General features: G+C 49.6%; 3 protein-coding genes across 21 annotated transcripts in view; all 3 read right to left on the reverse strand.

Annotated features, from left to right (window-relative positions):
• The window catches only part of CELF5 (CUGBP Elav-like family member 5), a 40185-nt gene extending 33202 nt beyond the window's left edge, over positions 1-6983 (reverse strand). For 4 of the 18 annotated variants that reach the window (XR_010826727.1, XR_010826726.1, XR_010826728.1 and 1 more), the window contains exons 1-2: positions 6615-6980; positions 36-118 (exon numbers count right to left, since the gene is read on the reverse strand). Coding sequence is in view for 4 of the 18 variants with exons in the window: in XM_066983922.1 (XP_066840023.1) it covers positions 36-118; positions 6615-6897 (366 nt within the window). In the remaining 14 variants the exon portion in view is untranslated. Of the gene's footprint in view, positions 1-35; positions 119-416; positions 5820-5902; positions 6426-6614 lie in introns of those variants that run through there. The other 14 variants (XR_010826732.1, XR_010826729.1, XR_010826725.1 and 11 more) reach the window with 9 other exon arrangements.
• Positions 6984-12730: 5747 nt separating this feature from the next.
• Positions 12731-15577, reverse strand: LOC106049556 (activated RNA polymerase II transcriptional coactivator p15-like). The gene is made up of 4 exons (XM_066983953.1): positions 15482-15577; positions 15106-15222; positions 14756-14864; positions 12731-12874 (listed from the first exon to the last, which is right to left on the reverse strand). Exons 2-4 carry the CDS (start codon positions 15205-15207, stop codon positions 12795-12797), a joined length of 291 nt encoding a protein of 96 aa, XP_066840054.1. The 5' UTR covers positions 15208-15222; positions 15482-15577; the 3' UTR covers positions 12731-12794.
• Positions 15578-20087: 4510 nt separating this feature from the next.
• On the reverse strand, positions 20088-27882 carry NCLN (nicalin). 2 transcript variants are annotated; one of them, XM_048051941.2, is made up of 16 exons: positions 27634-27882; positions 25643-25833; positions 25269-25413; positions 24576-24670; positions 24305-24385; positions 23996-24099; positions 23480-23568; positions 23152-23291; positions 22543-22721; positions 22248-22335; positions 22121-22159; positions 21845-22008; positions 21182-21235; positions 21017-21095; positions 20519-20618; positions 20088-20332 (listed from the first exon to the last, which is right to left on the reverse strand). In XM_048051941.2, the coding sequence occupies exons 1-15, from the start codon at positions 27812-27814 to the stop codon at positions 20559-20561; spliced, it is 1689 nt and encodes a 562-aa protein (XP_047907898.1). In that variant the 5' UTR covers positions 27815-27882; the 3' UTR covers positions 20088-20332; positions 20519-20558. The 2 variants fall into 2 exon arrangements, with proteins under 2 accessions (XP_047907898.1, XP_047907897.1); XM_048051940.2 differs by having other exon boundaries at positions 20088-20618; positions 27634-27881.
• Between the last annotated feature and the right edge of the window lie 100 nt (positions 27883-27982).

Genomic DNA, 27982 nt, shown 5'->3' on the forward strand with positions numbered 1-27982 from the left:
GGTATGAGTTCCAGGCACAATTCACTGGGACTTACCCCTGGCAAAGTCTTCTGTTCATGTAATGCTGTCTGGGCTTTGATGGCAGAGTCTCTGGCACAGTACGTGAGGAACGCACAACCTGCAGTTGGACACAGTAAGCATCGAGTTAGATGTGCAGGTGCAGATGCAAACCAATGCAATGTTTCTCTTTGGTAACAGCAGGTGACCAAGGTACATGAACTACGCACATGCTGGCCTGTTCCAGCAGACCTGCATCCCAGCTGTTCTGCTAAGGTGAAGATGAAGTGCGCGGGACAGCCCTCACATGAGACTTGACTGCTTTCTTCTATATTTCTTCTATTCTATTTATTTACGTATTTTATGTATTTTAGTGGACAGAGAGGGCAAGGTTTGCTGATTAAAGGGGCAAACATTACCAAGTCTGGATGTACTGCCAACTCTAGGGAAACAGGCAAAGGAACAACAGTAAAGGTCTTTCAGGCCTCGTCCAAGGTCCGTTGAAGTTGCGGAAACTGGTCCCAGTGAAAGAACCAAGTTTGAAACCGGTGTTGAGAAAGGTGAGAAACAACAGGAGAACAAAATGCAGGCTAACATTACCTGTGGGTGAAACAGCCCAAAAGACAAAGATCAGAAGGGATGCAGGGACCGCTATGATTATTGATACCAAAAAAAAATAACCAAGAGAAGTGGAAAAGCATCCAAGATTTTAGGCTGATACAAAGAGCCACAGTCCAGATCCAGGCAATCACAGAAGGCCACAGAAGGAGAGGCTTGGCTCTCTGTGCCATACTTACACCTATACAGTGTGCGCACACATCAGTATACGTACCCATGACAAGATCTGACCCAACATCTTAGCCTAAAACTGGAACCATCACAGCAGGGGAGGAACTGTAGTCCCTCCAGTAAAAAGAGGGATCGTCTTTGGGTGCTCCGATGCTAAGAACAATCAAATGAAACTAAACAAAGGAAAAAGTTGGCTGGTTATCAAGAAACATTTCCTAGCAGAGGGAGGATTTATTAGACTGTGGAATGATCTCCCCAGGGAGGTGCCTGGAGCTCTGTCACTTGAGTTGTTTCAGATGAGGCTGGGCAAAGCGCTGGAGAATAAACTCAAATGCTAGAACACATCTGACCCCCTCACTCACACCCCTCCAACTCCCAGTGGCATTTCACATCCTAAGCAAAGGCAAGACATGTCCCTTCAGCTTGTTACCGAATGCCAGCATGGACACAGTCGTGCCAGGGTTGCAGAGGCATCGTTACAGCCCAGAGAAGCCTGCTCTTTTGCCCTCACTTTCTCATGCCTGGCTTGGCATTCTCCAAAGCCTCTTCAGCTCCCTTTGGATCCAGTAGTGAAGACAGGAGAAGGCCTGCCTGGATCTCTCCCCCCTGCCCCAGAGGAGCTCCATGGTACAGAACATTTTTAGGCCACAGGGAAGCCAGCTGCTCAGGACAATGCCAATCCACGGCAACAACATTATGCTATTCTTTTACTCCAGCTCCCATCAGTCGCTGCAGCTGAGCAATTCTTACCTGTCCTCACAGCTCCTGCTAGAACCCCCCCTCTCCACAAACAGCACAGGAGTATTAGATATTTCTAACAAATAATTAAAGCTCCTTATTGGACAGGTTTTGAACTGAGAATGCTGCTCCAAGGCAGACATGGGATCACCAGCTAATTTAACAAATGCAACAGGAACAGAGAACATGCAGGTAAACTTTACTTCTCATGGCAAAGGCAGCTAGCCCTGCCGCGGGGGAGAAGCACCCCTTTGCCTTCTCTCTCCCCTCTCAGACAGCTGTGATGTCAAGCATGAGGAAAAGCCTCAAAAGCACCTGTATAACCAGAGAGACCAAAACCCATTTTTAACAGATTTGGAGGCCTGGTCACCAAAGTTCCAAACACAGATGCTGGCCTGCTTGATTCCACCTGCTGCACTGAGATAATCAGGGTGAGATTTAGCACATAAAACTCTCAAGTCGGGAGCTGTGAACTAGCAATTTATCAGATTTGTATGCATTGGTACCATGTCCACATATAATGATGACAACATCCTTTCCTCAGCCTGACAGAGCCACCCAGATACGGAGAAGAGCGCCCTTCTTTTATCAGCAATCTACTCAACAGTGGGAAGACATTCACAGAGCTGCAACAGGGCCCAAGTCACTCTCACTTCCACGTTTCCTGCTTTAGTTAACAGCAAATTCAGGTCACTGGCCGACAGGCTCATGCCACCCTGGGCACTTCTAACACCTGGCCCGTTGTGCCTGCTGAGACACAGTGCTAGAAATGCCCGGGGCTGTTGGGAGCTTCAGCATCACCAGCTGCTTCCAACGTGCTAACGCTAGACAGAAACGGAGAGAGCAGAGCCTTGGCCTCTGAAACAGCGAACCCACCTGCTTCAGCACTCGCTGCATCAGACAGAACTGGGGAGTCTGACCAAATCCATTGGGAGCTGAGTGCTGGTTCATGGGTGGAACACACGGCAGGACAGGTCTGATGCCCACTCACCAGCTGTGTTATAAGCCACCAAAGGCTCCACGACATGCAAGAGGGAAAAGAATGAGGCAGAGAGACTCTGGACTTTGCCAGCCGCCCTTTGGCAGCAGAAACAGCACCAGGGGCTGCTCCAAAGGGTCACAAAAGCCTTCCAAAGAGCTACAAGCCAGGAAATGCCCTTCCCACCTTCCCAGACGTCAAACACAGACCGTCCAACTGAAAATCCTGGCCTAGGTTGTCAGCTCCCTTTGAAACGAGAGACATGGCATGCTGCTACCGCACAGATACTGCACAGGAAGCCACCCTGTCCTCCAGCAAGAGCATTTATTAGTGACAATACTCTGCTTTGCCATCCTCTGGCATCTGCCCTCCCTCAGCTCCTCTGTGCGTGTGACCATGAATAATTAGTTCATTAAAATGGAAAAATTCATTAAAATCTTGCAAGAAGATAAACGGGCAGGGAGGATGGACTTTACCAGTTGCTGGCCTTCAGGGGCTTGTCTGCCAGCCTGCAGCACAGGAAAAATCAGGGAAGACAGCAAAAACAGCCAGAGCGCTGGAATTTAGGGAGGCTGAATACTGAAAGAAAACAGGACTCAAAAGTTAGCAGGGAACCCACTCCACAGGTCTTCCCTGGCTGTGTGCTTGGGTGTATGTCTATCCTACATCTGTAACTGAAAGCAGTTGGTGTCCCATGAATTACAGGCTCCATCTTGGGACCACACCACACGTCGGTGCCAGGCCTCCCAGAACGAGCTACCACCTAGATGGACAGACCTGCATTGTGATCACGCTTTGCCTCCACTTCCAAGAGGCGATGGGGTACGCTGCCTTTGGCTGACTACAGAAGAGGTTGCATGGTTTGCATGGGTGCTGCTCTCCAAAGGCTGTGTGTGGGTCAAGGTGCTTCACACTATTACCTACCCATCCTACTCCCACCGGCTCCAGAAAGGTTTTCAGCTCCCCGCAAGCAAAAACCAGCCTTGTTCCACTTGCAAGACACTACAGCAAAAGATATTATGTGCCAGACTCTCCCTACAAACCACACATTGACTCTGGGATTTACAGTCCCTTCAGATCCTAAGCGTTACTCTAGACATCAGCAGTCTAAAGCCTTGAGTAAGAAAAGGCTGTCAGTTTACAGAAGAGAGGGCTTTCCAGATTCAACTTAGCATTTAAAATCTTGTCAAATACTTCAGCAGGGGAAGCAGGGAGTCAGCAGGGAGCTTATCTACAAGCCTACAGAAGTTGAGTCAAAATTCAGCTGCTAGTGAGGCACAGGACACTGAGATTGTTATTGCATCCTTGCCCTTTGGAAAAGCCACCCACCTGTCCCCAGACGCCCCGTGAGAGGGTTGCTCCTGCCCCTGCGATTTCCCAGCAGTTCAGTTCCATATCTCATACTACAGAGTCTCTTGGCTTCCTCTCTCGTGGCACTGCAAGGAAATCCATGCAGGAGAGCACAGCTGACACTCTTGTAGGAACTGCATTCTGCCCAATCCTGGAACCTGCGGCCAAAAATTTCCACTTGATTCTCCCTATTCAGTCTCCTCTGACCCATTCCAAAAGCCTGTTCAAATGCCTCCCTGTTCTTTCCATGAAAATATTAGCTTTAAGAAAAACACAGCCATTAACATGCAAATACATCTGTGATTAACATAAACAGAAACACTGCCTCATGAATACTATTAGGAGACTGGAATAGCATCAACTACCAATAGCCAGGATCCTGAGGCCATTTACAGCCAGGCACTAACAAAGCCACTTCATAACTCTGTTCGTTTCTGCCACACCTGTAAGATCTTCCTCTGCCTCCAGAGAATTCATCAGTTCTCAGCACACGTACAAAGCAGTCCACAGGGGATAGCTCTTGGACTCCACAGTCCAATTCACACCTTCATGCCCCCATTCGGCCCTTTCCATCTTTCTGTCCTCCCTGGGGACAGGAGGAGCTGCTCAACTCCCAGTGTTAAGCTGCAAGGGATTGCAAGAAGAGTTGTTGGTCTTTACTGGTAGTGCTGGCTTCTCAGACAAGTGCTTTTCCCCATTTTGCAAAAGAAAAAGAAAAAGCAGATGGAAGATGCATGCAAGCTCTCAATCACTTCTTGCTGCAGATCAGGGAATGGGGGGAAAGAAAACTGAATCTGCTGTTTCAGCTGCCCCAGGAAGATTCTGTATGGTACAGGGATGAGTGCATAGGATTTGCCAAAGCCCTTCCACAGCCCAGGGGCTGTGAAGCCCTGACCAGGCCCTGTGACAGTGCTTCCCCTGCTGCTGGCACCCTGCAGGCCTGCTGATACCAAGGGGAGCAGAGCAGCTCCTCGCCAACTTAGCCTTCTTGCATGCAGCCTACACTGAGACCCAGTAAGATGGAAGGGGAAGACTGGGGCCAGGGATGCCTGGACTGTGGGTCTAACTTGTTCACTGGGTATTAAACCCCTCCACATCCTTGTGGAGGAATGACACGCGTTGCTGAGTCCCAAACCAGGCTGAGGGTCTACACATAACCCAAGCCAGCAGGAAAGGAATCCCAATCTTTCCATTTGAACAAAACAGAGGGACCAAAAGAAACGGAAGGTGTGTGGAGATGGCTGTACAGCAGCTATCAGAAGAACCTGCACATCCGAATGGCCTTCTCTGGACAGAACAGAGCACAACAATGCCTGACCAACACCTGCATCCACTCAAAAACATCAAAACCAAAGGAATATTTATTTTGCTGCAAGAACCCTGCATTTAGCAAGTTCCTCTCACACCGATCTAGCTAATACCAGTGCTGCCCCCTCTAACTTCCTATCTCCAGAATCTGCCTCCTGCCTGGAACACGACCTCAGAGCACACAGCCTGTATTAAATAAGCCAACCGCAATGAAATGTGCAATCACCTCATGCCTCGGGCCCATTCTCCTCCTACTGGGTTTGGAACCTGGCTGCTCGCTGTCAGACGGTAACAGGTTTGGACTCGGTCCCACACGCGCACAGACACAGGAGCACTTGACATTTTGGTTCTGAGGTCCCAAGTCAGACTCGCTTCTTCAGCTAAATTCAAGCCAGCCCAACTCTGACAGGCTTCAATGAGGAACGTTGTCTTTTTATGTTGGGGCTAGATTTGACTTTTTGTTTGGAAATAAAGTCATTTTTCTGTTGTCCCCTTCTCTCTCTGCTCAGTTTGGAAGTGTTTGACTAGCCATGGCACCCACAGTTTGGGTTGGTTTTTGCATTTTGTCTTTTTTTTTTTTTTTAAGTTTTCACCACAACATGAAACCAAAGGCATCAGGACTGAATGCAACTCCCCCCCCCCCCTAGCGGGCACCACCACACAGCCCCATCACAAATCATTTTAGGGCACAGAGGCCCAGGCCAGGCACCAACAGTTTTACAGGTACTCGCTGTAGGTTACCTGCAGGCTGGCTATGCGTGTGCCGGGCAGCGGTGCTAAGATCACTCTGTCAGATTTCACAGCAAGCAGGCTCTGTGAATTCCTGTTCATTGCTGGAGCAGCAGTGATCCTAAGATCCCAAACGTCTGCTACGGGTGGGCTGGAACTGCTCCACAGAGGGAGCTGACATCCTGAACGCGACAGCTATTCAAAATACAGCTTTCAGACGCAACAATAAACGTAGCTAAACAAGCCTCCTCAAACTTTTTAGCATACGCTAAAGCTCTTCCAGCGATCTAGTGATCCAGAAGGCCCCTTATCTCTCCCAGCCGCCAGCGTAAACAGCAGGTTTGGCTGCTTCCATTCTTTGTTACGCAGACTTCAGGTTTGTGGCACCGTACCACGGCCAGGGAGGGGGTCTGAGGGCACGGCGGGAGCTGCCGCCCCTTTCCCGAGGGCTCCTGATGCGAGCCTCGGCGACCCCAGCCCGCCCGGCGACCCCGGCCCGCCCGGCGACCCCGGCCCGCCCGGCGACGCTTTTGTCACGGCGGCCCCGCTCCAGGCCGGGGCCGCGCGGGGGCTGCGGGGCGCCGGGGGCTCGGCGGGAGGGAGGCGGCGCGGGCCGGGCCCGGGCTCGGGGCCGCCCTCGGGCAGCGGGTGGGAGGCGCCGAGCCCTGGGGACGGGGGAGCGGGGGCAGAACCGGGTCGCGGGGAGCCGGCGGGGGCCGCTCACCCTTGTGCATGCCGGTGTAGCGGTCCTTGAGCACGGTGAGCTCGTAGATCTTGCCGAACTGCTCGAAGAGCGGCTTGAGGTCCTTCTCCTCCAGGTTGCGCGGGATCTGCCCCACGAAGAGCTTGATGGCGTCCAGGTCCTTCATGCTGCCGGGCTGCGCGGGGGGCTCCGCGCCGCCGCTGCTGCTCATGGGGGAGGCTCGGCGCGGCGGCGGCGGCGGCGGCGGGGCGGGCGGGAGCGGCGGCGGCTGCCTCCTCGCCTCGCCCTCGCGGAGTCTGGCCATGCCCCGCGCCCGGCGCGGCTGCGGGCGGGCGGCCGGGGGAGGCAGCGCGGCTGGGAACGGCCCCGCCGCCAGCGCCGCCGCCGCGGCTCCACAAAGCAGCGCTCGGCAGCGCCCCCTGCGGGCCCGCGGCGGCGGCGCGGGGCCGGGGCCCCTCGGCCGGGGGCGCCGCGCAGCTGCGAGAGGCTGCCGCGGCAGGAAGGGGTCCGCGCCGCCCGGGGCCCCGGGCCCGGCGCCCGCAGGAGAGCTCCCGGCGGCCGCGGGCGGGCCCGGGGCTCTCGGCAGGAGCTCCTGGAGGAGCTGGTGCTCATCCCAGGACAGCCTGCCCCGGGCTCTCAGGAAACGAGGCACCGTTGTTCCTTGCGAAGGGGGAGCTTGCTCTGTCCTGCTGGCAGATGAGGCAGGCCGCGACCCACTGCCTCCGCGACCGTATTCTGAAATCAGTATCGAGCCCCGTTCCCCTCGGTGTCTCGGCACGGGGGGCTGGAGGCAAAGCGACTGCCTAAAGCAGAAAATTTCCCGACCACAACAGGGCGGCGAGCACCACCCCAAGAACCTGTCCTGAGGCTGAGCTGCAACATCACCCCCCTGGCCCCTTCCTGACAACCCTGGCCAGGTCCCTCTGTCCCAGGCCCACCTGGACAAAAGCCCCCTGCTTTTGAAAAGCTCAGCTTCTACCCGCGGCCTGGCTGCAGTATTTCCAGCCAGGTCCTGTTCAGGCTGCAGTGGATGGTCTGAAGCAGCTGGCACGTCCTTGTTTCAGCAACCATTGTTGCTGCCAGGGGCAGACCTGCCTCCTTGCATCACCACGGGGACTGCTCTCCCACCAGCTCCTCCAGCTCACACAGATGCTGTGAGGCAGCAGAGGACATCGGCTGTCTGAGAAGCACATTCAGGTGGCCCAGGCCTTCTCATGATTGCTCCCATCTCTGCTACACCAGGGTGATGCTCAGGCACCAAACACCCAAGGCTTTTGCCCCATGAGGAACGGCTGCCCTCACCAGTGCAGTCGCAGGGACACAGCCCGGGCCCACGGCTTTACAAAGTAGCAGGGTGCAGGCGCAGCTTGGCCTCTCTCCTCCACCTTGCTCTGCATCTCTGCCAGCAGCTTCCTGCCAGCTCCCAGTACTCTTGTCCTGGATCCTGAGGGTGGACGGAAGCAGTGGGCAGAGGAGGGGAGACCTGCTATCCAACACATGCACCCGGTGAAACAACAGCTCCATGCTCCCAAACACAGCAGCCCAACTCAAATTCCCCTCGTGCCTGCTCCTCACATCCTATCCTCCTTCCTGCCCTCTCCCCACAGTGCCCCACGTGCTAGCTCACACAGCTTGCCTCCCAGGGCACTGGCTCAAATACTGCCCAGATGTTATACCTGATTTTACCAAAAAAAAAAATCTGACTCCAGGCCCCTGCAGCAGGAGAGACTTGTAGCAAGTTTCAAAGCTTGCACCTGGGCAGGAAAGGTTAGGAGAAAGTGGCTGAAGCATCAGGGGAAGGAAAAGAGAGGTCCCAATCCTAGGAAGCAGAGGGAAGAAAAATGAGAGCACAGTTCATGTATGAGCAACCTGGCTCCCCCGTAGAACCAGAGGCACACACTGGCCCTAAACAGAAAGTAACTGTGGATTCCTTCCTCTTCATTACTGTGCTCAGCAGACAATTGCAACCCTTCTCCATGAGTTTTGTACCCTTCTTTCTCTAGCCCTGGCTGTCATCCTCGCCTGCATGTGCAGCTGCCAGAGCATTTATTCAGAGCCAGCAGGTGAAAGAGAGCTTACTGGAATTTGCATCCAGGATTTTTACTCAAATGGACTCACAAAGGCCCTCAGCTTGTTGCAGCCTGGCCCAAACCCAGGGGTCACTGCAAGGTGTCTCCATGTTCTTGGTGTAGAACTGCCTTGGGTTTGAGGGTGGCACCAGTCCTAAAATTCACCCTCAAAAATAAACTCCCCTCCCCACACTGGTCAAGCTTCCTGTTCATATTTCCTGCAGACATTGCCAGGGTTATGCCATATATTCAGAGGCCACAGATGCATCAGCTGGGAAGCCTATGACATGTCAAACCATCCTCATTTTTAACAGCTGCAAACAAATACGACAACCGTAAAACCAAGGCACATTTATCACAACAGCAACAAGCTCTACCTTGGATGATCGTGGCTAAGCAAGTCATATTTTCAAGTACCCTTCCTTGCCTAGTCTGTTTTTTCATGCCAGGTGCTCCAGCACAAGCTGCTCTAGGTTCATGTTCTGGCATGAGAGACCTGGCGCCTCAGGTAGAAAGTGTCTATTTAGAGGGAAAGAATCCAGTATCTTTTGGAGTCCATGAACAGACATATTATAATAGTCCCTGTCTGCAGCAGAGAAAAATAGGCATAAAAATACTGCTGGTAAATGGGAAAGAGAACAGCTGTCAGTCAGCACCTGGAAAGAGTTTACAGAGCCAGATGGAGAATATAGCACAGTAAAAGGATTAAGGGGTAGATAAAAGATAGTCATAGCACCAAGAGAGAGTGAAAAGGAGAAGTAACAGGTCACCTTTGCAGATGACAAATAAGTTGCTTGTGTCACTGAAGAAGGCTGGGAGAGCTGAAAGGGGGCACGGCAGAGCTCAGTGGCATAATTCCCAGGGAATGAAGGAACAGGTTATTCCCAAACCTGAGACAATACTTCAAAAAGAAGCTTTTAAAGAAAAACCACATTGTGTGCTGAGGATGTTTCACGTGTGCAGAGAGATGTTTGCCAGAGAAAAAGAAAAAAAAAAACTGCTTTCTTTAAGCATCTCTGTGCCTTCCTGGCTTCACGCTGGCATAACAGTCGTTGGATTTAGACAGAAGCAGCTCATGCTAAAAGGTGTAGAGGCCCAGTCCTGTGGCCAGAATTTGAGAAGGGCTCAAAGGATACAGGAATGGCAAAATACACATTACATTAAGAGTGCCTGTCCTTTCTTTCCGGCCCCTAAAGGCACTGAGGAATGGAGAGAATACCAGCTGTGGCCCTGAACGTCCACATCACGTAGGAGACAGCACTTGAGGCAGAAAATCTTCACAGCAGCCCAGGGGGAGAGATCTTTCAAGGATCAATCAAAACAACCTGCCTTCCCCCATTTGCTCCCTAGGCAGTAGGGCCAAAGGTCTAGTTAAAAATGCCTTGGCAGAAAATACCCCAGCAACAATAAGGTATCTGAAGCAAATATCGGTTCCTTCGTGTCACTTGAAGGTTTCTGCTCTGGAGTAAGAGGTTCTGCAGAGAAAACTGCTCCGAAACAGACAGATCGACAGCATAAGAGAAAGACAAGCAACAGAGTACAACTTACTGCTATAACCTTTCATCCTCATTTACCAAGACTTTGTTGGTTACTTTTGGTTGGGGTAACAGATATCCAATGAATCTCACATTAACTTTTTAACATTTTAACTTTACGACAAACCAAAAATTAACTATTTCTTAACTTCTGGTCATAAAATCCACAAGCCTTATCTCTAACAGCAGGCAGATTAGAAACGAACAAAGATTCCAGATATTTTTCTGATCAAGAGCAGCCATCCTTTGAGGATGTATTAAAAAAGCCTTGTTGCCTGTTAAATACTTGGGGTAGTTTGCAAACTGCTTCTCCTAACTCCTAAAGAGAAAACCAGTTAGAAAGCAATAGAACAGCTTCCTTCTCTCTCAGTTAAGGGAAGGCCACTCTTTGGCTCTAGAACCACATAATGTTCAATTGAGCTGATCAAGTTCAGTTAAGCGCTGATGATTTGACCCGGCGCTCCCCCTCCACTCCCCACTCTCCCTCAGTAGTACTCCTGGAGTGGCCATCATGTATGGAGATGGTTGTTCTTGTCACACGCTTTAGTCTGGGTACCCCAGGGCTGGGACAAAAGGATGGAGCCTCCCTCGCATCTTGGGGTTCATGTCTACAGCCTGTGCTTCAGGAGTACGTGACCAGCCTTACCCAACCAGTGAAACATTTCTGCTGTGGATGCAGAAACTGGGCTTTGACTGCAGTATGAGCAGTCTTGCCCACATACCTACACCTTTGCAAGAGCTTGCAAAGCTTGATCTTATGACAGTTCATTGATGAATGACTGTCAGGACTGCCACAATCCTACACCCCGCATTTTAGGATGATTTGAGGTGAGAAGCAGCAGCATCTTTTTGCAAGCCATCTAATAAAAGCCAAGAGCTTTAAACTCCAGAGGACTGCCAGATTTACAAGACCATTTGCCTCTACTCCCCTTTCCTTCCTCAGCTCAGTAGCTTTTCGTATACTTCTAGCATTACCTAGGGACTTTATCTCTCAGGTAGTTTTCTAAGCACTGTCCCATTCTTACTGGGAAGTTACTTTCTCAGCCTGCTTTTTCCTTTTTCTCTCTTTTGTTTTTTTTTCCTAAGTTCTTTATCTTCTCATTACATTTAGCCTCTGAAGAGTGTATTACGGCATTATATCAGTGATACTCCCCAGGAATAAGCTTGCAGCATAAACAACCTGCCTTTGCGACACTGATGCTCTCTCACTACTGGAGTCAAAGAAGTACAACACTGGGCTAGAGACTAGCTGAACGCAGGATCAGAGGGGAATGCCTCAGTCATTAAGTCTGCCTATTTCCACCCCCCACGCAGCTACAGGACCAAGCCCTTCAAAATTTAGTTAAGAGACAGTTTTATGGGGAAAGATTTTTTTTTGCTCTCTTGCTATCCCTAGCGAAAGTTATAGCAGTTACAAGTTCAGCATTTAGGAAAGCTTATTTTCAGTTCACAGCTCCACCCCGCATCTTCCACCCAACCCTGAGCTGTTGCAGCCCCAGCACCTCTACAGAGCAAGGGCCTTAGTACCTCCTACTTCACTGAGGTGTTGCAAGTGTCAGATGGATATATTTAAGAGCAGGAAGCATTCGGATACTATGGAAACCAGGGCAAGGGAAGAACCTAAAATAGATGGAAGACGCAAGCTGTTGCAAAGTCTGGAAAAGTCTGAGGAAGGCTATGCTTGCCACAGCCAATATCAGAGTGTGAACCGTTCAGAGCTCAAGCAGAAAACACCCTCTTTCTACTCTTCCCATAGCTTGCAATTTTTCCTCTTTCTATCTTAGGCTTTTAATTTCCCCTCTGTTTAATAAGCCTCCTACTTACAAGCTCCTCTGAATGATTCACATCCTAGCTTGCCTTTCCCATGGCCTGGAGTAGACTGCCGTCTGACTGCAGGATTATTGGGACTATACCATAAGAATAAACACTAAAGAGCACTCTCTTGAAAGAGAAATATGATAGCAACCTACCAAGAAGGGTGCCTGAAACAAGGAGTTAAGTTGCCAGCCTGTGAAACACTACCTCACCTCCTTGTAATGCAAACACATTTATTGTGCGTATTCACCCTCTACAAACAAACCAGTTGCTGAAGTATAACACCCTTCTTCACTCAAAAAAAAAAAAAAAAAAGTCCCACAAACACAGAAAGTACTTGGAATAGCCAAAACGGCATGTGGAAGAAACACAGAAGATGCCAACATGAAGTATACAAAAGCCATCTTACTCAACACCCAACCAAGTGGAAGACAGTAACAGACGCGGAGCAGTCAAAGCACTCCACAGGGTAGACTGCCAGCCATCTACCCCTGGAAAGCCAGGCTGGAGTCATGGTTCCCTCACTAGCACAGACCTCAAGGCTGCTTGAGAGCAGAAGTGCTTTAGTCTTACTTCACAGCACTGGCTCTAGTTCCACCTGCTCATTACAAGCTAGTTCTTGAAGATAAGAAGAGTCTCTGGCCTTTTTAGCATTACCACCACCTCAATGACGAAGCCCCAGCCAGGCAAGGGAAAAGCTCCGGGTAGGAATTCTTGGCCCTAGGATTCTCAGTGCATTCAAAGGGAAAGAAACTGACTGAAGGTGTCCAACATTCTTCGTCTTAGAATATCTTGACTGCAGCATCAATATCAGGAATGATTTTCTTCAGCTGGTTCCACTCTTCTGCAGACAGGGCAATCCCTAGAAATAGAGGAAGGAGAGGTTTCAGAGCAGGTAAGGGGTAAGCATCAAGTAGCGCCCCATACGGGCTCCTTCAGACTAGCTACAGAAGGGAAAGCTGGAATCTGAGGTAGAGGCCCAGACCAGAAACAGAGGCAGCCTTCTGAGCATGGCAGTTGTGTCAGTGCTTCAGCACTCGCATCAAGAAGTACCCAGTGCTATCACAGAAGCACCATGTGAGAACATAAGCTCAGGTTGCCTTTCAGGGAGTCCCACAGCCCCTTAGAGTCTATTCCCTAGAAAAATGCCCACTGACATCAGCTGGAAAGGGATTCTAGGAAAGTCTTGCTCCACCCAGCAGTTCGGACGCCATCCTTTCCACGGCCCAAAGGGAATGCCAGCTCAAGCTCTATTTAGAAAGCCTGCTGCTAACAAGAAATTGGTACTATAGCTTCAACACTAGAGAAGAACTGGCTTCTTTTTAGATCCAGTAGAGATAAGGTCTTCATCTCTCTTAGGAAACAAATATGGTGGTGGAATTGCTGAGTGCGTTCCAGCAAGATGTTACCAGCTTGTTCCTTTTGGCTCTGTTAAGAAGTACATTAAAGAACTAGGGCCTGAGCTTTATTAGTTTCTCTAGATAAAAGTCAGGGGCCAAGAACTCCTGAGAAAAAACAGCAGAGGTATTACTTAAATGAAGAATATTTCTTCACGATTTCTGTTCTAACAGATCTTCTGTCTTATTTTCCAGCTGTGCTTCTTCCAGATTGGAAGGAGCCCACAATGCTCCTTCCCCTCCCTGCACCAAAAGACACAGAAAGCCTTCATGGCTCTGCTTCCAACTTTCATTATTACAGTGTAAACAGTTCCCTCTTTGTGAGTAATTTATAGTTGTAACTTCTCTGAAGAAAATTAGTTTCTGTAAGGAAAAACAAGTTTAGTGGTTATGAAGCAAACTAAGCTGAAAGAAATTCATCTGCCTTGACACAAAAATCAATAGCAAGGACCAAAAGGTTCCTCAAGGAATCCCACATTATCTGAATCTTTGCTGAGCACTACAGCACACGTGGCAGGAGGGAAGAGTGACCTAACAGTCTGCAGCCCATGAACTTTGAGGCAAGCTGGCAAGTCATTGTCAAATTCTCAGAGCAAAAGGCCTACACTAAACAGTGACTCATCAGTTAAAGAGCTCTGAAGAAAAATGTGTTTTCTCTGTCGCAGCTCCCTTTGCTTGCATCGACTGCTCAGGTAGCACTGCTGCAACGAGCCACCAAGTTGTGCCACTAGATCACATCATCAAAGATCTTACTAGGAAAAAGGCACACCTAACCCAGTGACATGGAAGTCTCAGCAGGGATCCAGGAGAGTCTTAACATTTCCACCTCCATGCAGAAGGGGAAGGATGGATTTGTTTCTGAGAGGCTCTCCTTGCCAAGCACAGCTCCGCCATCAGATTACAGGTAAATCTACGAAATGCCACCTTTCTGTCCTCAGCATCATCAATGCCAAAAGACAAGTTTGTCTGCTAGCAGTAGGTCACTAGGACTAGTAGGCAGCAGAGGCAGTGATTTCAGCCTCCCCTCCTCCACCACACAGTTCTGCCCCTGCCAACAGCCCGAGAAGGGACTGCTGATCAGAGGTGGAACCGGAGTCCTTCACAGCAGCTGACAGCACCGCTCCTCATAGCGGTCCTGCCAACCTCGAGATCTCACCAGAAACTTGTACTCACCCCTGCTTTGTGCTTTCTTCAGCTTTCGCCACGCAGACTGAGAAAGCTCTAAATGCTCTCAGCTGTTTGCTCAGCACCCCAGCCCCACAGCGTGGCACACACAGATCTCCCTAATGCTGAGAAGGCAATGCTAAGCCAGAGGCAGAACCACCGCCTAAAGAAGGTAGCTGTACCTTTCCTCCCTGGCTTCATGTCTCCCTCCTTGTCCACATAGAACTCCCTGATGTCCACGAGGACCTTCCCCTTGAAGCAGGACACTCGGACATATCGCATCTTCCCAATCTGCAGGTGTACAGAACCAGTGTTAAGCCCAGCCCCGTGACAAGCTCCTCTGCAGCCCGCAGGGCTGCTGAGTCATTCACAATGCCAGAAGAGTGCTGGAGGAACAGCGGGCAGCCAAGGTGCACCCCAGGAAGTCCGCCCAGCTACGAAATGCTCCGTTACAGCACAGGAGGTGACGACGGGGAGCCCCGTACGAGGGGAAGGAAGGTGTGTTCCTGGAGCCAGGCTCTGCCCTGCGTACCTGGAACATGCCCTCTTCTTCGCTGTCTTGTCCCTGAGGCTTTGCTGTCACCCCTGGAGGTCTGGCCTCACTTTTTGGCCTTTTCTCTGACTTAGAAGACATTTCTTTCTTTCTTTTCTAGAAAGAGAGACCACCAGCTCCAACAGCCACGGCGAAGGAGCCGCAGCCCCTCACCCCGCGCGGCGCCGCGGGTCCAGGCCCGCAACCAGCGCGCCCCGCGGCCGCCGGGCACCTCCACAGCCCGAAGGGCGCCGGGCCTGGGGCCGGCCCCGCAGCAGCGGCACGGCCGCCCCCGGGGGGCGCAGCGGGCCCGGCCCAGGGGTGAAGCGGCGGCCGGGCGGCTCCCCCTGCGCCCCGGGGCGGTGGCTGCGGTTACCTTCGCCCCCTCCCCCCTCCCCTCCTCCTCCGGGCCCCCGGCCGCTCGGCCCCGCCGGCTCCTCGGCCCCGGTCATCCCGCCGGCAGCGCCGGGCCCGGCCCCCCTCGCACCCGGCGCCCGCAGCCGCCCGCCCGCCCCCTCGAGGGGCCAGGCCCCGCCTGGCACCGCCCCGGGGCCGCCGGGAGGGCCCGGCCCGGGGAGCCCCGCTCCAGCGGCGAGCGAGGGGCCCGGCCCGGGGGCAGAGGGGCTGCAGCAGGCAGAGCCCGCCCGGGGCCTGCAGAGGTGCCGCTCCCCACCCCTGCTCTCGGACGGCACGGGTCGCTTGCAACATTTGTAATTTGAAGGAATAATTGGTGCGTGGTCAGAAGGTCGCGTCGTAACGCCAGGCGGCACAGCGGCCTCCCGCTCACCTGCCTGAGCAGCCAGAGCAGGCCCGTCCTCACACTGCCAAGCGGCCTCGCGTAGACTTTCATTGCTTCAAATCAGCAAGAACCCAGCAAGTAAAGGGGAATTCGCTCACTTCAGGGTGCTGGAATCTGGCTCGGACGCTGTAAATGTTTTCTATCAAACCATTTTACTGTTGGCAGCATAGCAGGGTTGATGTCTGCCTGCCTCTGAACACATGCATTTTCTCTCTTTCTGTATATTCGCCCCTTTATATACATTCCACTTTTTTAAGCTTCCAGCACCACATCATTCTCCAACAAATCTGTTCATCAAACCTACTCGCACTTGGTTTATTTTTCCAAATGAAAAAGGGACAAACAAGGAAATGAAAAATGCTAAAATACTTAAATACCATTACATTTATAATCAGAATGTTAATAAACTGCATTGACTTTGCTAATAGTTTTTTAAATATTCACCTCAATATACATTTGTTCTTGAGGACACACAAGAGATAAATGAGTTAACATTACTAGATAAATCAACACTTCTTCCTGAGCTGCAAACTTCAGACTACAACTTTTGAAGTTGCTATCCAATAACTACAAGTGAAAACTAAGCAAATCAAAGGGAGCAAGTAAGAGTCCACACTTCAACACCCAGAGGCCCAATTTACTGGGACACATGGTAGCACCCCCATTATTTCAGATCAGTAAGTCAAACCGCATGGCTCTTAAATGCGCGTAAAAGCTTGGCCACGAGGTGTTGGAGAAGCTCTGTTTTGGTTTGTGTTATGAACATGAGCAAGTGTGATTTAAAAAACAGAAACAAAACAAAACAACAACAAAATGACCCAAACCCAATGCACACAATAATTTGGGGGTATTTGTGTTTTTAAAGGTTTAAAATAGATTGTAGTTACTCTTCCAGCCACAGGTAGTGGGGTACCTACATCCATTTTGACTTCAAGGTCCTTCCTCTTAGCACTCTGTGAGTACAAGGATGGAATTCGTATTGCACAGTAGTACTTATCTCATAGCAGGGAACCTCTCTGATTTGGGAGATAAATTACAAGAGTCCAAACTACTCACATGTAATCCCTAGTGCCTCAAGTGGCAGGGAGAAAAGCAGACAGAAAGAATGAAACAGCTTCAGTGCTTAAATCCTGTTGGAAACGCAAATTTCTGCAAACCACAGGCTTTGACAGCACCAGGACAACAGGTCAAGTCAGACAGATAGTGAAGAACATTGTTTTATGGCTAGAAAGGTAACTGCTAGCTAGTTGTGTATATGCGGGCGTGTGCTTTCATGCTTCTTCCTTCCAGGCCTGGGAAACTCATGATAAAAGGATAGGTAAAAATAGGGGTGCAAGGATCTGCTACACAGAGCTCTTGTGTAATGTGGAGAACTTTATTTTACCAGAACAGCTGCTGCATTTCTGCCTCTGTGTGTCATGGTGGTAACAGGAAGAATCGGATGTGCTGCAGTATGCATCAGCACCATTTTTCCTGTTCTTTTACAACCTAGAAGAATAGTAGGGGCTATTTACACGCTTCTCTGTCAACTTCCCAAAGGAAACATAGCAACATTGGAACTAAGTTCACTCCCAGGATGGGCACTCTGTTCCAGCTACGATAAAGTTGGAATTTGACTATCTCAGATTTGAGTATATAATGTTTCAGCATACGCACACTTTGATCAGAAGCATAAACCCTTATCTGTAGTAGGAAATACTTTCTATGGCAGTCAGGTAACTACAATGAAACACATCTAATCAGATTATGGGATAAATTACCCTCGTGCATGAGAAAACAATGCACTATCCCAGCTGCCCCTGGAGTTTATGAACTTTCTCCATTTACCTCTGTCGACCTTTCTTTTACACAGTTGCCACTGGCTTCTGGCACTGCATCAGGAGCGTTATTTTACTGTTGAAGCCACAAGGAGATAAAAGTGTTTGCTTTAATGCTACAGCCCTGCCAAGGACATAGCTGGAAAACCGAAGGTTGATAGTCTCCACTGCAAGGAAGAATGCTCTGGGCCTGTTCTGCCTCTCTTGCCACTACTTGTAAATTTTAAAGTGCATCAAGTCAAGCTGAAGCAGGATTGCTAATAATTTTGGCTTTCTTATTTGTTTCCATTGAAGTAATAGAGTTTCATCAAGCTTGGTTAAGTGATATGCTGGACTGGAGGGGACACACCCTGTCCAAGGGTAACACGCTAGAAACATACAGTACAGCTGGAAGCCTCTGGTACCGCTTCCAGCTATTCAGAACCTACAGAGAAGTTCTCCAGATAGCCACTGTACCGTGCATGTGCTATACCCACACAGTCCAGATCTACACCTTCCCAGAGCACACTATGTGCAGTCTCTAAGTGCAGAGCATAAGAATCAGTGGAACACAACCACAGCTCATCTTCAAGCCACCCAAGAACAAGCAACCACTTTCTGAAGTCATTATAAATTCATTTGGCAGAGGAGCGTCACAAATACTTCATGCACGCAGAGAGACATATTTCAACAAGCACAAAAAACCCACACTAGAAAAAAGGCAAGTTTTCCTGTAGGGCTGATATTTCAGGAGTGCTTGATACCATGCCACCTGCTGATATTACAGGGAGCCACAGACAATAGCATGCTCTCCGTGAGAAGAAAAGACCCTTTAAAGTACAAGTTGCTACACATCAGCAGAAAGCATGCGCAATGGGGCAAAGGTACTCCAAAGAGACTACAGCAAAAGAAACAAAGATGGATGGAAACCCATGCTTTTGTCATCCCTCCCTCCAGACAATGGGACATGGATAGTGGCCTAAAAAAAAAAAAAAAAAAAAGAAAGAAACCTTTAAGGAGCATGCACACAGCAGCTGTAGTGCATACAAGGATGCACAGCTTTAATTTTCCTTGTGTACAAAAAAAAGGTGACACCATCATTCAAATCCACAAGAGCTTTTCGGCCTCCGTAAGAAATGCTACTTTAAATAAAAGCAGTTGTTTAAAAGAAAGAAAAAAAAAGATAAGTAGTCGACATAGCTTGTCACAGCTTTCTCATATGCAGAAAGCAAACTAAAGAAAGGTCTCAAAGACTTTGTTGAGTGGCAGGACAGTGGTATTCATTCAGTCCACCCTCTAGAACTACAGCTAGCCTAGGACTTGTAGTCAAAAATCTTGATACATTCCAGAAGAACCTGGGGGTAAACGAAGTACAGCACTGCCCAGAAAGCATCTCCACCAGAAACTGGTAAGAAGTACCATCCTGCTTATCTCAGTCACCGGAATGCAAGAAAAGCTTAAACTTAAGATGACGGCAATGCTGGAGCAACTGGTTACCTGGCCCTCAACAGCTTCACACAGCACTCACAACTAGACTGCTAACGCTTCTGGATGGTGAGAGCTAACTATAAACAAGGCTTGCCCGAGGATAAACGTAAAAGAGTGAGTTCCAAGATAGGATCTCATGGTTACAGTCCTCAAAACAGCCACTTTTAAAATGACATTCATAAAACTTGCATGTGTGTGTGTGTGTGTGTGTATGTGTGTTGTTTGTTTGTTTTGTTTTCTAACAGCCAGGTGACCTGCCTCCCTTCTTACATACTAGGGGCAGAGTACGAAAGGAGACAGCAACAAGCACTTTGGAAATTTGTGTATACATGCAGGCCAGGAACAGTGTTTTCAGAACTAACAGAGCTGAAAAATGTGAAATGAGACCCTGAGATGCAGGTGGAGACAGCAAAACAGCCCAAAACCCAGAACCATCTGGAAGCGTAAACTGAGGAACAATGATTGAACTGTGCTGCTCTTGCAATTAATAAAACCAGCTTGACTAAATACATGGAACACCACAAAACACGGTCCTGCAGCATTTGGGACTGTAGAACACCTCTTAAAAACCATGCAAGAGTTTAGCACAGAGTGGTGGCAGCAGCAAACTGTTCAAGGGCAAACTTTAAGAGAAATCAAGTACACAGCAAAATGCATCCTCCAATAGAGGCAGGACAATATGTCCTGGTAAGAACCCTACTGCAGGAACCCGTTTTAACACTCTTTCCTCATTCCCTCTATAACAGTCAAAACTGTTTACAGTGCACCTCTGAAAAGGGAATGAGTTATTGCACTGTCTAAACAAAATGCAAAAAGATGCTTGCTGGAGATACTGCTTGCTCAGCACACCTTCCTAAAGCCAGGCAGCGAACTTAATGAAGAGGTGCCATAAGAAAACATACTAATAGTATTCTCTTTAATTTGCATATGCACATTTTCTTTTCTTTTAAGCAAGTGCTCTGAGTCCTTGTTTGCTGGGCAGAGGTAATACATCTGCTCTGTAGTTTCAGCTTCCAAGCTGGCTGTACGGCACGTATGTCCATGAAGGTGCTGGACTTTGCTCTACCCTCATAAAAGCTGATCAGCATCAGCTGTTCAGCGTTTAAACAACCCGAACAAACTTCTGAAGTCTCTGAGCTTCTCCCTTGCAAAAAAGCAAAGTAAAACAGGCATGGTGGAAGTAAATGGAAGAAAAGCACCTGAAAGGTGCACAGGAGTTGAAATTTCGTTTTCTTTCTGCCTTCCTCCCCTCTCTAGAGTAGTAAAGAGGAGAGGGAGGAACAGAAACAGCAGGATTCAGTGGAAGGCAGAAGGTTCCTGATGTGCTCACCGATGGCTCAGTGCTGCTGTAAGGATCATGACTTGTTGCTTCACTGCTGCTTGGTTTTAAGGGATAATCTCTGTATCATCTTGTAAAGGAGACCAAAATGCTGGAAACGGAAGGAGAATAAGTAGCCATGAGTCCTTTTAAGTTCTAATAAAAATTGCTCTGTTCTACACAAGGATTGAAAGTTTACTAGAAGGCTTAAAACAGTAATAATGCACAAATGCTATTCCTCATTTGCATCACCTACGAGCACTCTCAGTGTGAGGACAGAATGGGACTTAGTGAATTAAGAGGAATTAAGGAATTACTACAACAAAGCCAGTTAATTGAGGTTGTACAGAAAATGATGGCTTATAAAAACGTTTGTGCAGACCTGTACCACTGATGCTAGTAGTTTCAAGAATATAACAATGAACCAAGCAAACACAGAGATTCCCAGTTACTGTGGCTAATTGGATTTAAGAGGAAAATAAAGTTCGTTTCCTGCTTCTTATCTCCTACCTGCACTGCAACATAGGCAACACCAAGGTAGGCTGCAATACAGACAGCCAGGAGGAGGTCAAAGATCGCTGGCTTGACCCTACAATAAAGAAAGGACACATGAAATTGCTACAACAGCTACTGCCACAGAGACAGACCACAGCCCAACGTGCCCAAGGGCCATACCTGTATGCATTCATCACCTGTTTCAGCTGGTCATAGAAAACAAACTCAGGGTCCCTGTGAAAAGCAGAAATTCTTCAGGACATATTGCATTTCTAGACGCTGCAGTAAGAACAGCCCAGACCTCTGCTCCCAGTAAGTTAATCCAACCAGAGACAGGTGGTATGATCTCGCCTAACAGTTTGGAACTTATTTTTGTTGTCAGGTTTTTTTTTTTATAGAGGTAGAAGCCCAAGGATGAAATTCTGAACATGCTGATCGTTTAAGAGGCACACAGACAATGCCTTGCTGGGTTCATGAAACTGCCTTAACTGAAGCAGGTTAGACAGGAAGGAAGCTGCCTCTTCGCAAAGAAAGCTTTCTAAGGGACCTTAGTTCTTTCCTGCACAGAGAAGCAGCACTCGGAGCGGGAAGGGTGGAACCAAAGCAGGGAGAAACAAGCTCTTCAGATGGAGGGAACTGCTGAGGCTTGTTACTGTGTTGAATGATAAAGAGCTTTCTCTAGCAAACCAGAGCATGAACCAAAACTGACAGGAGAGCAGAAAGAAGCAATCACTTCTAGCTATATATCAAGAAGTCAGAAAAGCAGCAGCTCAAAGTCAAGACTCATTGGAGGGAGGAGTGAGTTTGCATGCCCCGGATGTTTTTTTTCACCTCTCTTCTTACCGTTTGTCTGCCTTTACATGATGCTGTTTGACATCTTTCAGGTAGCGACCCATATAATATTCTAAGGTGCTGAGAAAGGTGCTGTCTTTATCAATCAGCTGAGCAGCCCTGGGCTGACTGCTCAGCCAGTCCATCACTGATTCAAGTTGCTCCTGCTGGATCTGCTGCAGAAAAATATCACCAAAGAAAGGGAGTTAGTCACATGTGCTGAGACCAGAACTCTCCCAGGCTCCTGATCCCTCCTCTCCACGGGTTACAAAAACACGCTGTGCTTACCATCTGATCTGTGAAGATCTGCAGATCTGCAGGTGCTCCCTGCAAGGGAAAAAAGAGGCTGCCAGTGACAGCAAGCCTGGTTGGGCAGGACAAGCCTGGCTAGCACTGCAGGATGGGCAGCTCTTACCTTGTCTGTCAAGTTGTAGATGACCCTTGTCAAAGCCTCAGCAATGATCCTAGTATTCCTGGTTAGTGCCTTAGTGTCTACTCGTGCCCTAAAGCAAAAGGGGGGATTATGCACTTGTCAATAGGACCAGCTTCCTCTAGCGACCACCCTAACTGCATCATGCATAAGACTTAATACAGAGCCTAACTCCCAACGGTTTCTCCCCCATCCTGTGACTGTCAGAACTGTACAGTCATAAGGCCAATTTGCTTTTAGGGGCTGGATTTCAACTGCAGCCTTCCCCAAGGCCTCTAACCTCCTATCCATGATGCTGTTGCGCAGACTGTCCCGGTGGCTCTCCAAATGGGAGATGGTGAATGCTGGCAAGCGTCGGATCGCAAAACGCTCGTGTTCCCATGCCAGCATGTCCTCAGCCAAGTTTATCTTCTTGTGCACCATGGAAAACTTCACCTCTGGGAACTGGCTGGCAACAACCTGAGGGAAAGGCCAAGCCATTCAAGGGTGTCATGCTTCCCACTGCACTATCCCATCTTGCAGAGTCCAATCCATCTATACCCAATTCTTTTTTTTTTTTGGCTACCAATGGTAAATATACTTGACCTGCAAGATGCAGCTAATGCCATTTAAAAAAACGTTTTAATGTCACTACAGAAATCACCTGGGTAGCTTTTGCAAGCCACAAGCCATAAGGAAGCATAGCAGAAAATGCAGCAGATCTACCGTGCTTCATTCAGCACTGTGGCGTGACGATGTTCGCACTCCAAATCAAGTGACCAGAAACAACATACAAAATATTTCAGTGGTACACTCTTTCATCATGTCTTACTCCCTTTCTATCACAGAGAGCTGCAGCTCCCCATGGTTAAGTCCCAAGTTCCCATCTGCCCAACATGCTTTTCATTACCAGCTCCAGTTCTCTCAGAAATGCATGCTGTAAGGTCCCTTCCTTGGGAGGCTTTGAGACATGAAGATGAAGGCTATTGCCTCGGCCTAGAGTGTCAAGGCAGAGAACAAATGCTACATTGTCCTGCAACAGGCTGGAATCTGCAACAGAAAAATCCAAAACTTTCAGCCTATGCTTTGTGCTCGGAGTTTCATAGACACACACACACACACAGGGGCGGCCTGCACAAGAGGATTCTAAGAGGAGGGCTCACGTATGAGACACTTATCACAATGATATTAAGAGGCCTTTCCAGGGAAAATACTGGAATGCCAGCCCCTTAACTCACCAGTGTGGTCCAAATTGTCTTCCAGCCATCGCTTGGTTCCTTGATAATTAAACTTGCCACCTCCAGATGCAAAGAACAGTAAGTTATAGCTGCCCAACAAAGAAGACGGAAAAGTGTTAGCACACGACACTTCATGGCTACAGAACTGATTTACTCAGACTTGGAGGTGGGGTGAAATCACAACAGTTAGCACCCGACATCCAAGGCAAACTGCCCATTAACAAATGTTTCCTACATGCCACATAGGAAGGTAGTGGCAAGACAGGTAAAGTAGAGGAGTTTCCAGTGCTTGAGGATGGAATCTAGTTCTCACATCATTCCCTCCGCTTGCCCCTACAGTTATGTAGATCTACCTTAAAGAAACCAAAGGAAGGAGCTCAGCCATTAACAACTGCTGTGCTTGGAAGAAAGCAAAACAGGGAAGGAAGTAAAGGACTGCTACGGGTCTAGAGAAAAAGCCCTTCTTTACCTGATCTCAGCTACATACATTCAACCAAGAAGAGGGCAGTGGCTTACCCAGCATGAGTTCGTCTGTAAGTGTAGAGCCGTGAAAACAGCCTGGCTAGTTCCAGCAGCACTGAAATACCACTGCCATTGGAGTCAGCACCGTGTGACAGCCACTGCAGGACAAAGTGGGACACAGACAAAGTAGCAACCCTGCACTTATTCTTGTATTCCAGAATAGCCTTTAACACATCACCACGCTCCACTTAGAACTACCCCTGGTCCTTAAGACCAAGACAAAAAAAAGACACAGGGTCTGATGCCACAGGGGAAAAAGGTACAGACAGGAAGAGGGAGCTGCAGGAAAAAAAGAATACTCACTGGGGCCACTCCAAAGGAATCATAGTGCGCAACTATCACAACAGTGGGTAGATCTTCTCCACCCAGCCCTGTCAGCCTTCCCTGCAGAGGAATGAGATCAGTGTCACTCAGCATCTCCCCTTGCACAACTCTCCAGTGGTCTCAGTTTTGAGATACTTCAGATACTGGAGGAGAATCCCCTGACCTCCCCCATTAGTCCAAACGCCTGATGAGGTCCCCATAAAGGTGGCGTCACATCAGTATCTCCAGTTTCAATCTACCCAGAACTCACCTCTACGCTGGGTATAAGCCAGTCATTGATGGCTTTGCTCTGAGCCCCACTGGTCACCATCTGGAAGCCATTGGCAGTTGCAGTGTGCAGCAGAACTAGAACAAAAAAGACAGGTACATCTGGGGAAGTTTCGTCCCTTTATCTTCCTTGCTAACCGAGCACTGGAGAGATTAGTTTTAAGTCGCTTTAGCCCTCTCACTTGCCACTTGTGTTTATGCACTGACGTGGGATCCTGGTGACCTTACATTTTCATTCTGTTCTGAAATCCCCATATTTCAAACCAGCTAAAACAAAAACTTTTCTCCAACAGACTCATCGTGATCAGCAGGCCACTAATACTGTAGTGGGGAACACAAGGAAGCACTAAAGTGACTTGTGGTCAGACAAAAAGCTTCAGCTTTTCTCCACAACTGTAGTCACTTAACACCTTCAGTCTTGTTTTTAACCTGAGTCTTGCTTTCTGTCTTACTTGCAACAGCATGAAGTTGCACTCCCATGCAACTGTACTTCCAGAGTAAGACACTCTTATACTGTGTTTTATTCCAGTAGGTCTCAGAGAACTTTAACAAAGACAGAATAAACATAAAGACAACAGAACGCTGGGCCATGGTGCATACAACACAGAAGACTGCTCTTGGAGGTGGGATCAGGACTGTCTTCCTGTAAACTTCCCCCCCACTTATTAGAACTCACCTTCTGCGGCTGAGGCAGATCCCTGTGACGCAGAAGCAGCCCGTGTTTGTTCATAGATAGACAGCAGCTCTTCGTCTTCCACTGCAAAGTAGACTGGCACAATGGTTTCCATAGCAAGCATTTCTGGCTCTATCTCCATGAATTGCTGAGGATTTAAGCGAGACAAAAAATTAGTATCTGCTAAACGTGCAAGAGAGCAGAGAAAAAAAATCAGAGAGAAAGGTCAGTTTCAAAGTCAGAACGTGATTTGTTGTGCATTACAACAGAAGCTTTCAGTCCTGCAGCAATCCAAGCCTCATCCCCCCTCAAATACACCTCCAATCAGAAGAGAAAGGGAACATTTTTTGTTGTTGTTGTTTTGTTTGTTTTTTTACCCTTACAACATCCTGTGGGACAGAAGAAATAGACCGCGGCAAGATGATCACCACAGCACCAGCTGACTGGCGAAGAGCCTTCTGGTACTGCTCATACGAGAAATCCACCAGCCGCATCATGACACAGCGGCGGCTGAGGACATCCGCTTCTACTGTGCGGGCCTCTGTGTTAAGCACTGCGCTCCTGGTGCCTGTGGAGAGAAAGCAGGGAGAGGTTTAGGAAGCGATTTCATCACACACCCTTTGCTTGAGCCTAGCACCTTCTCAGAACAGTCTTGGTCACAGTTCAACAAACTCCAGAGCAGCCAGGACCTGCGGCAAGCTAAGTTCATCTCTTCCCTTTGTCCAAGAAGGACAACTGGCCTGTCTTTTCTGTCTGTGAAAGGACACAACAAAGCTACCCCACATCCATCCAAAGGGCTATTCTTGATCATCCACCAGAATGCCTCTGTGACAGACAAAATCACAAACTATCTCCTGCTCTCAACTTCAGCGTATCGAGTCACCCACATAACAGTACGGTACTTGATGGAAAAGCAGACCAGAGGCTTGCCAGCAGCTCCAGCATTCTGGAAGAGAGGACCACAGGAGTATCTTGTATAACCAGAGATATTCAAAGCTACCCTACAATTTAAAATGCTCTGAACCCACTTTCTTCTCCTGCAATCCTGGCACCGACGTCGAAGACTTCATCACACTGAGGTCACAAACAGCCAAGGTAAGATAAGGTGCTCCAGAAGGCATCTCAGCCTATGTCAAAGCAGGCAGCTACTAACAGCTAGGTTTAAATGTGGCTCAGCAGGACTCTAACACTAGTTTGATCTCATCAAAGGTCAAATCAGCTAAACCAAGAAAAGACTTGTACTTCCACTGCATGGTATCAGTGAGGGCCACGCACAGAGAAAGACGTAAGGCACGCTGAAGTCTCCACACAGAGCTCCCACGCTGTGAAACAAATAAGTATTAATTACAGGCCCCCCAGACCACAGAAACAATCCATAATGAGGATAACTACTCCATCATCCCCAAACAACGATGCCTAAACAATGCAAACCGTGACTCAGCGATGTTCTCAATAACGGAGGTTTCAAAATGTGGACACAGTTAGAGATATTGTGATGGAAGAACCCAGAAATAATTTCAGATATTCAGAAGTAGAATATGTTGTATTCACAAAGCGTGCGGGCATGGCTGGCATTTCATAACTTCTGCTGACGTTTAATCTTATGAAGCCCTGAAAGATCTAGAGACTGAGCACAAAATAAACGTATGCCTGTAATTCTCAACTATTATAAGTCTGAAACTTAGGCCACAGAACAGCCAGCACGGAAGAGCCACTCACAGACAGATCGCGTGCCTTGATATGGAATAAATGTCTGCAGAAGACTCAGATAAAACGCTTGATTCTGGGCTAGCAAGTATGAGGGGGTGGGGGCTGAGAGTTACGGCACTGCCAAGATTCCCAGAACAGGTCACGGCTCTGACTCGAAGAAAGGCATTGCACAAGCGGCAGTGTGGATGCAACGAGAAGAACTGGAGGCCAATGCTAATACAAGGGAAGAACTGCAGCAAGACTCCCACATCAGGAGGCACTAGAGCCACGAGACGCAGCTGAGACAGACGAGGCCGAAGAGCGCAGAGCAAGCAGCCTGGGCAAAGAGGAGCCGCGGGCAAGGGAAGAAAACGGAGCTCGCGGCCCAGTTCCCCGGCCGCACAAGATGGCTGCAGCCGGGCTACCTGCAGCAGAGCAGGGCTCGGCCCACGGACCGGGGCCTGCGGGGACCGAGCGGGGTCCCCGGCCGCCTCTCGCCGCCTGCCTGCTCACGCTGCGGCCGCGCAGCGAGGCTCAGCCGCTCCGGGACCGGGCCCCGCGGCCTCCCCCGGGACTCCCCCAGGCCCCCCCCTGCGCGGGGCCGCCGGGGTCGGGCGCAGCCGCCGCCAGTAACCGCGGCACCGCCCGGGCCGTCGCGGAGGAGCGGGCCCCGCCTCACCGTAGGGCTGCCCGCCCAGCTCGTACTGCTGCATGCGGTACACCGTGAACTCGTGGGCGGCCTCGGCGGCGGGCGGCGGGCCCAGGAGCAGGAGCACGGCGGGCACGAAGAGCAGGAAGCTGAGCGGCAGGCACGAGGCCTTCAGCACCGACTCCAGCACCTCGCCCGCCTCCTCCAGCATGGCCCCGGCCCCGGCGCCGACCCGCCGCTGCGGCCCCGGCACGCACGGCCCAGCACGGAGCGGCGTGACGCCACACGCACGGAGCGGCGTGACGCCACACGCACCGCCCGTCCGTAGGGGGCGCCGGGAGCTGTAGTTCGGGGAGGGCCGCGGGGGGCGCCGGGAGCT

The sequence above is a fragment of the Anser cygnoides genome, chromosome 27, assembly GCF_040182565.1.
Source record: "Anser cygnoides isolate HZ-2024a breed goose chromosome 27, Taihu_goose_T2T_genome, whole genome shotgun sequence".
Lineage (NCBI taxonomy): Eukaryota > Metazoa > Chordata > Aves > Anseriformes > Anatidae > Anser > Anser cygnoides.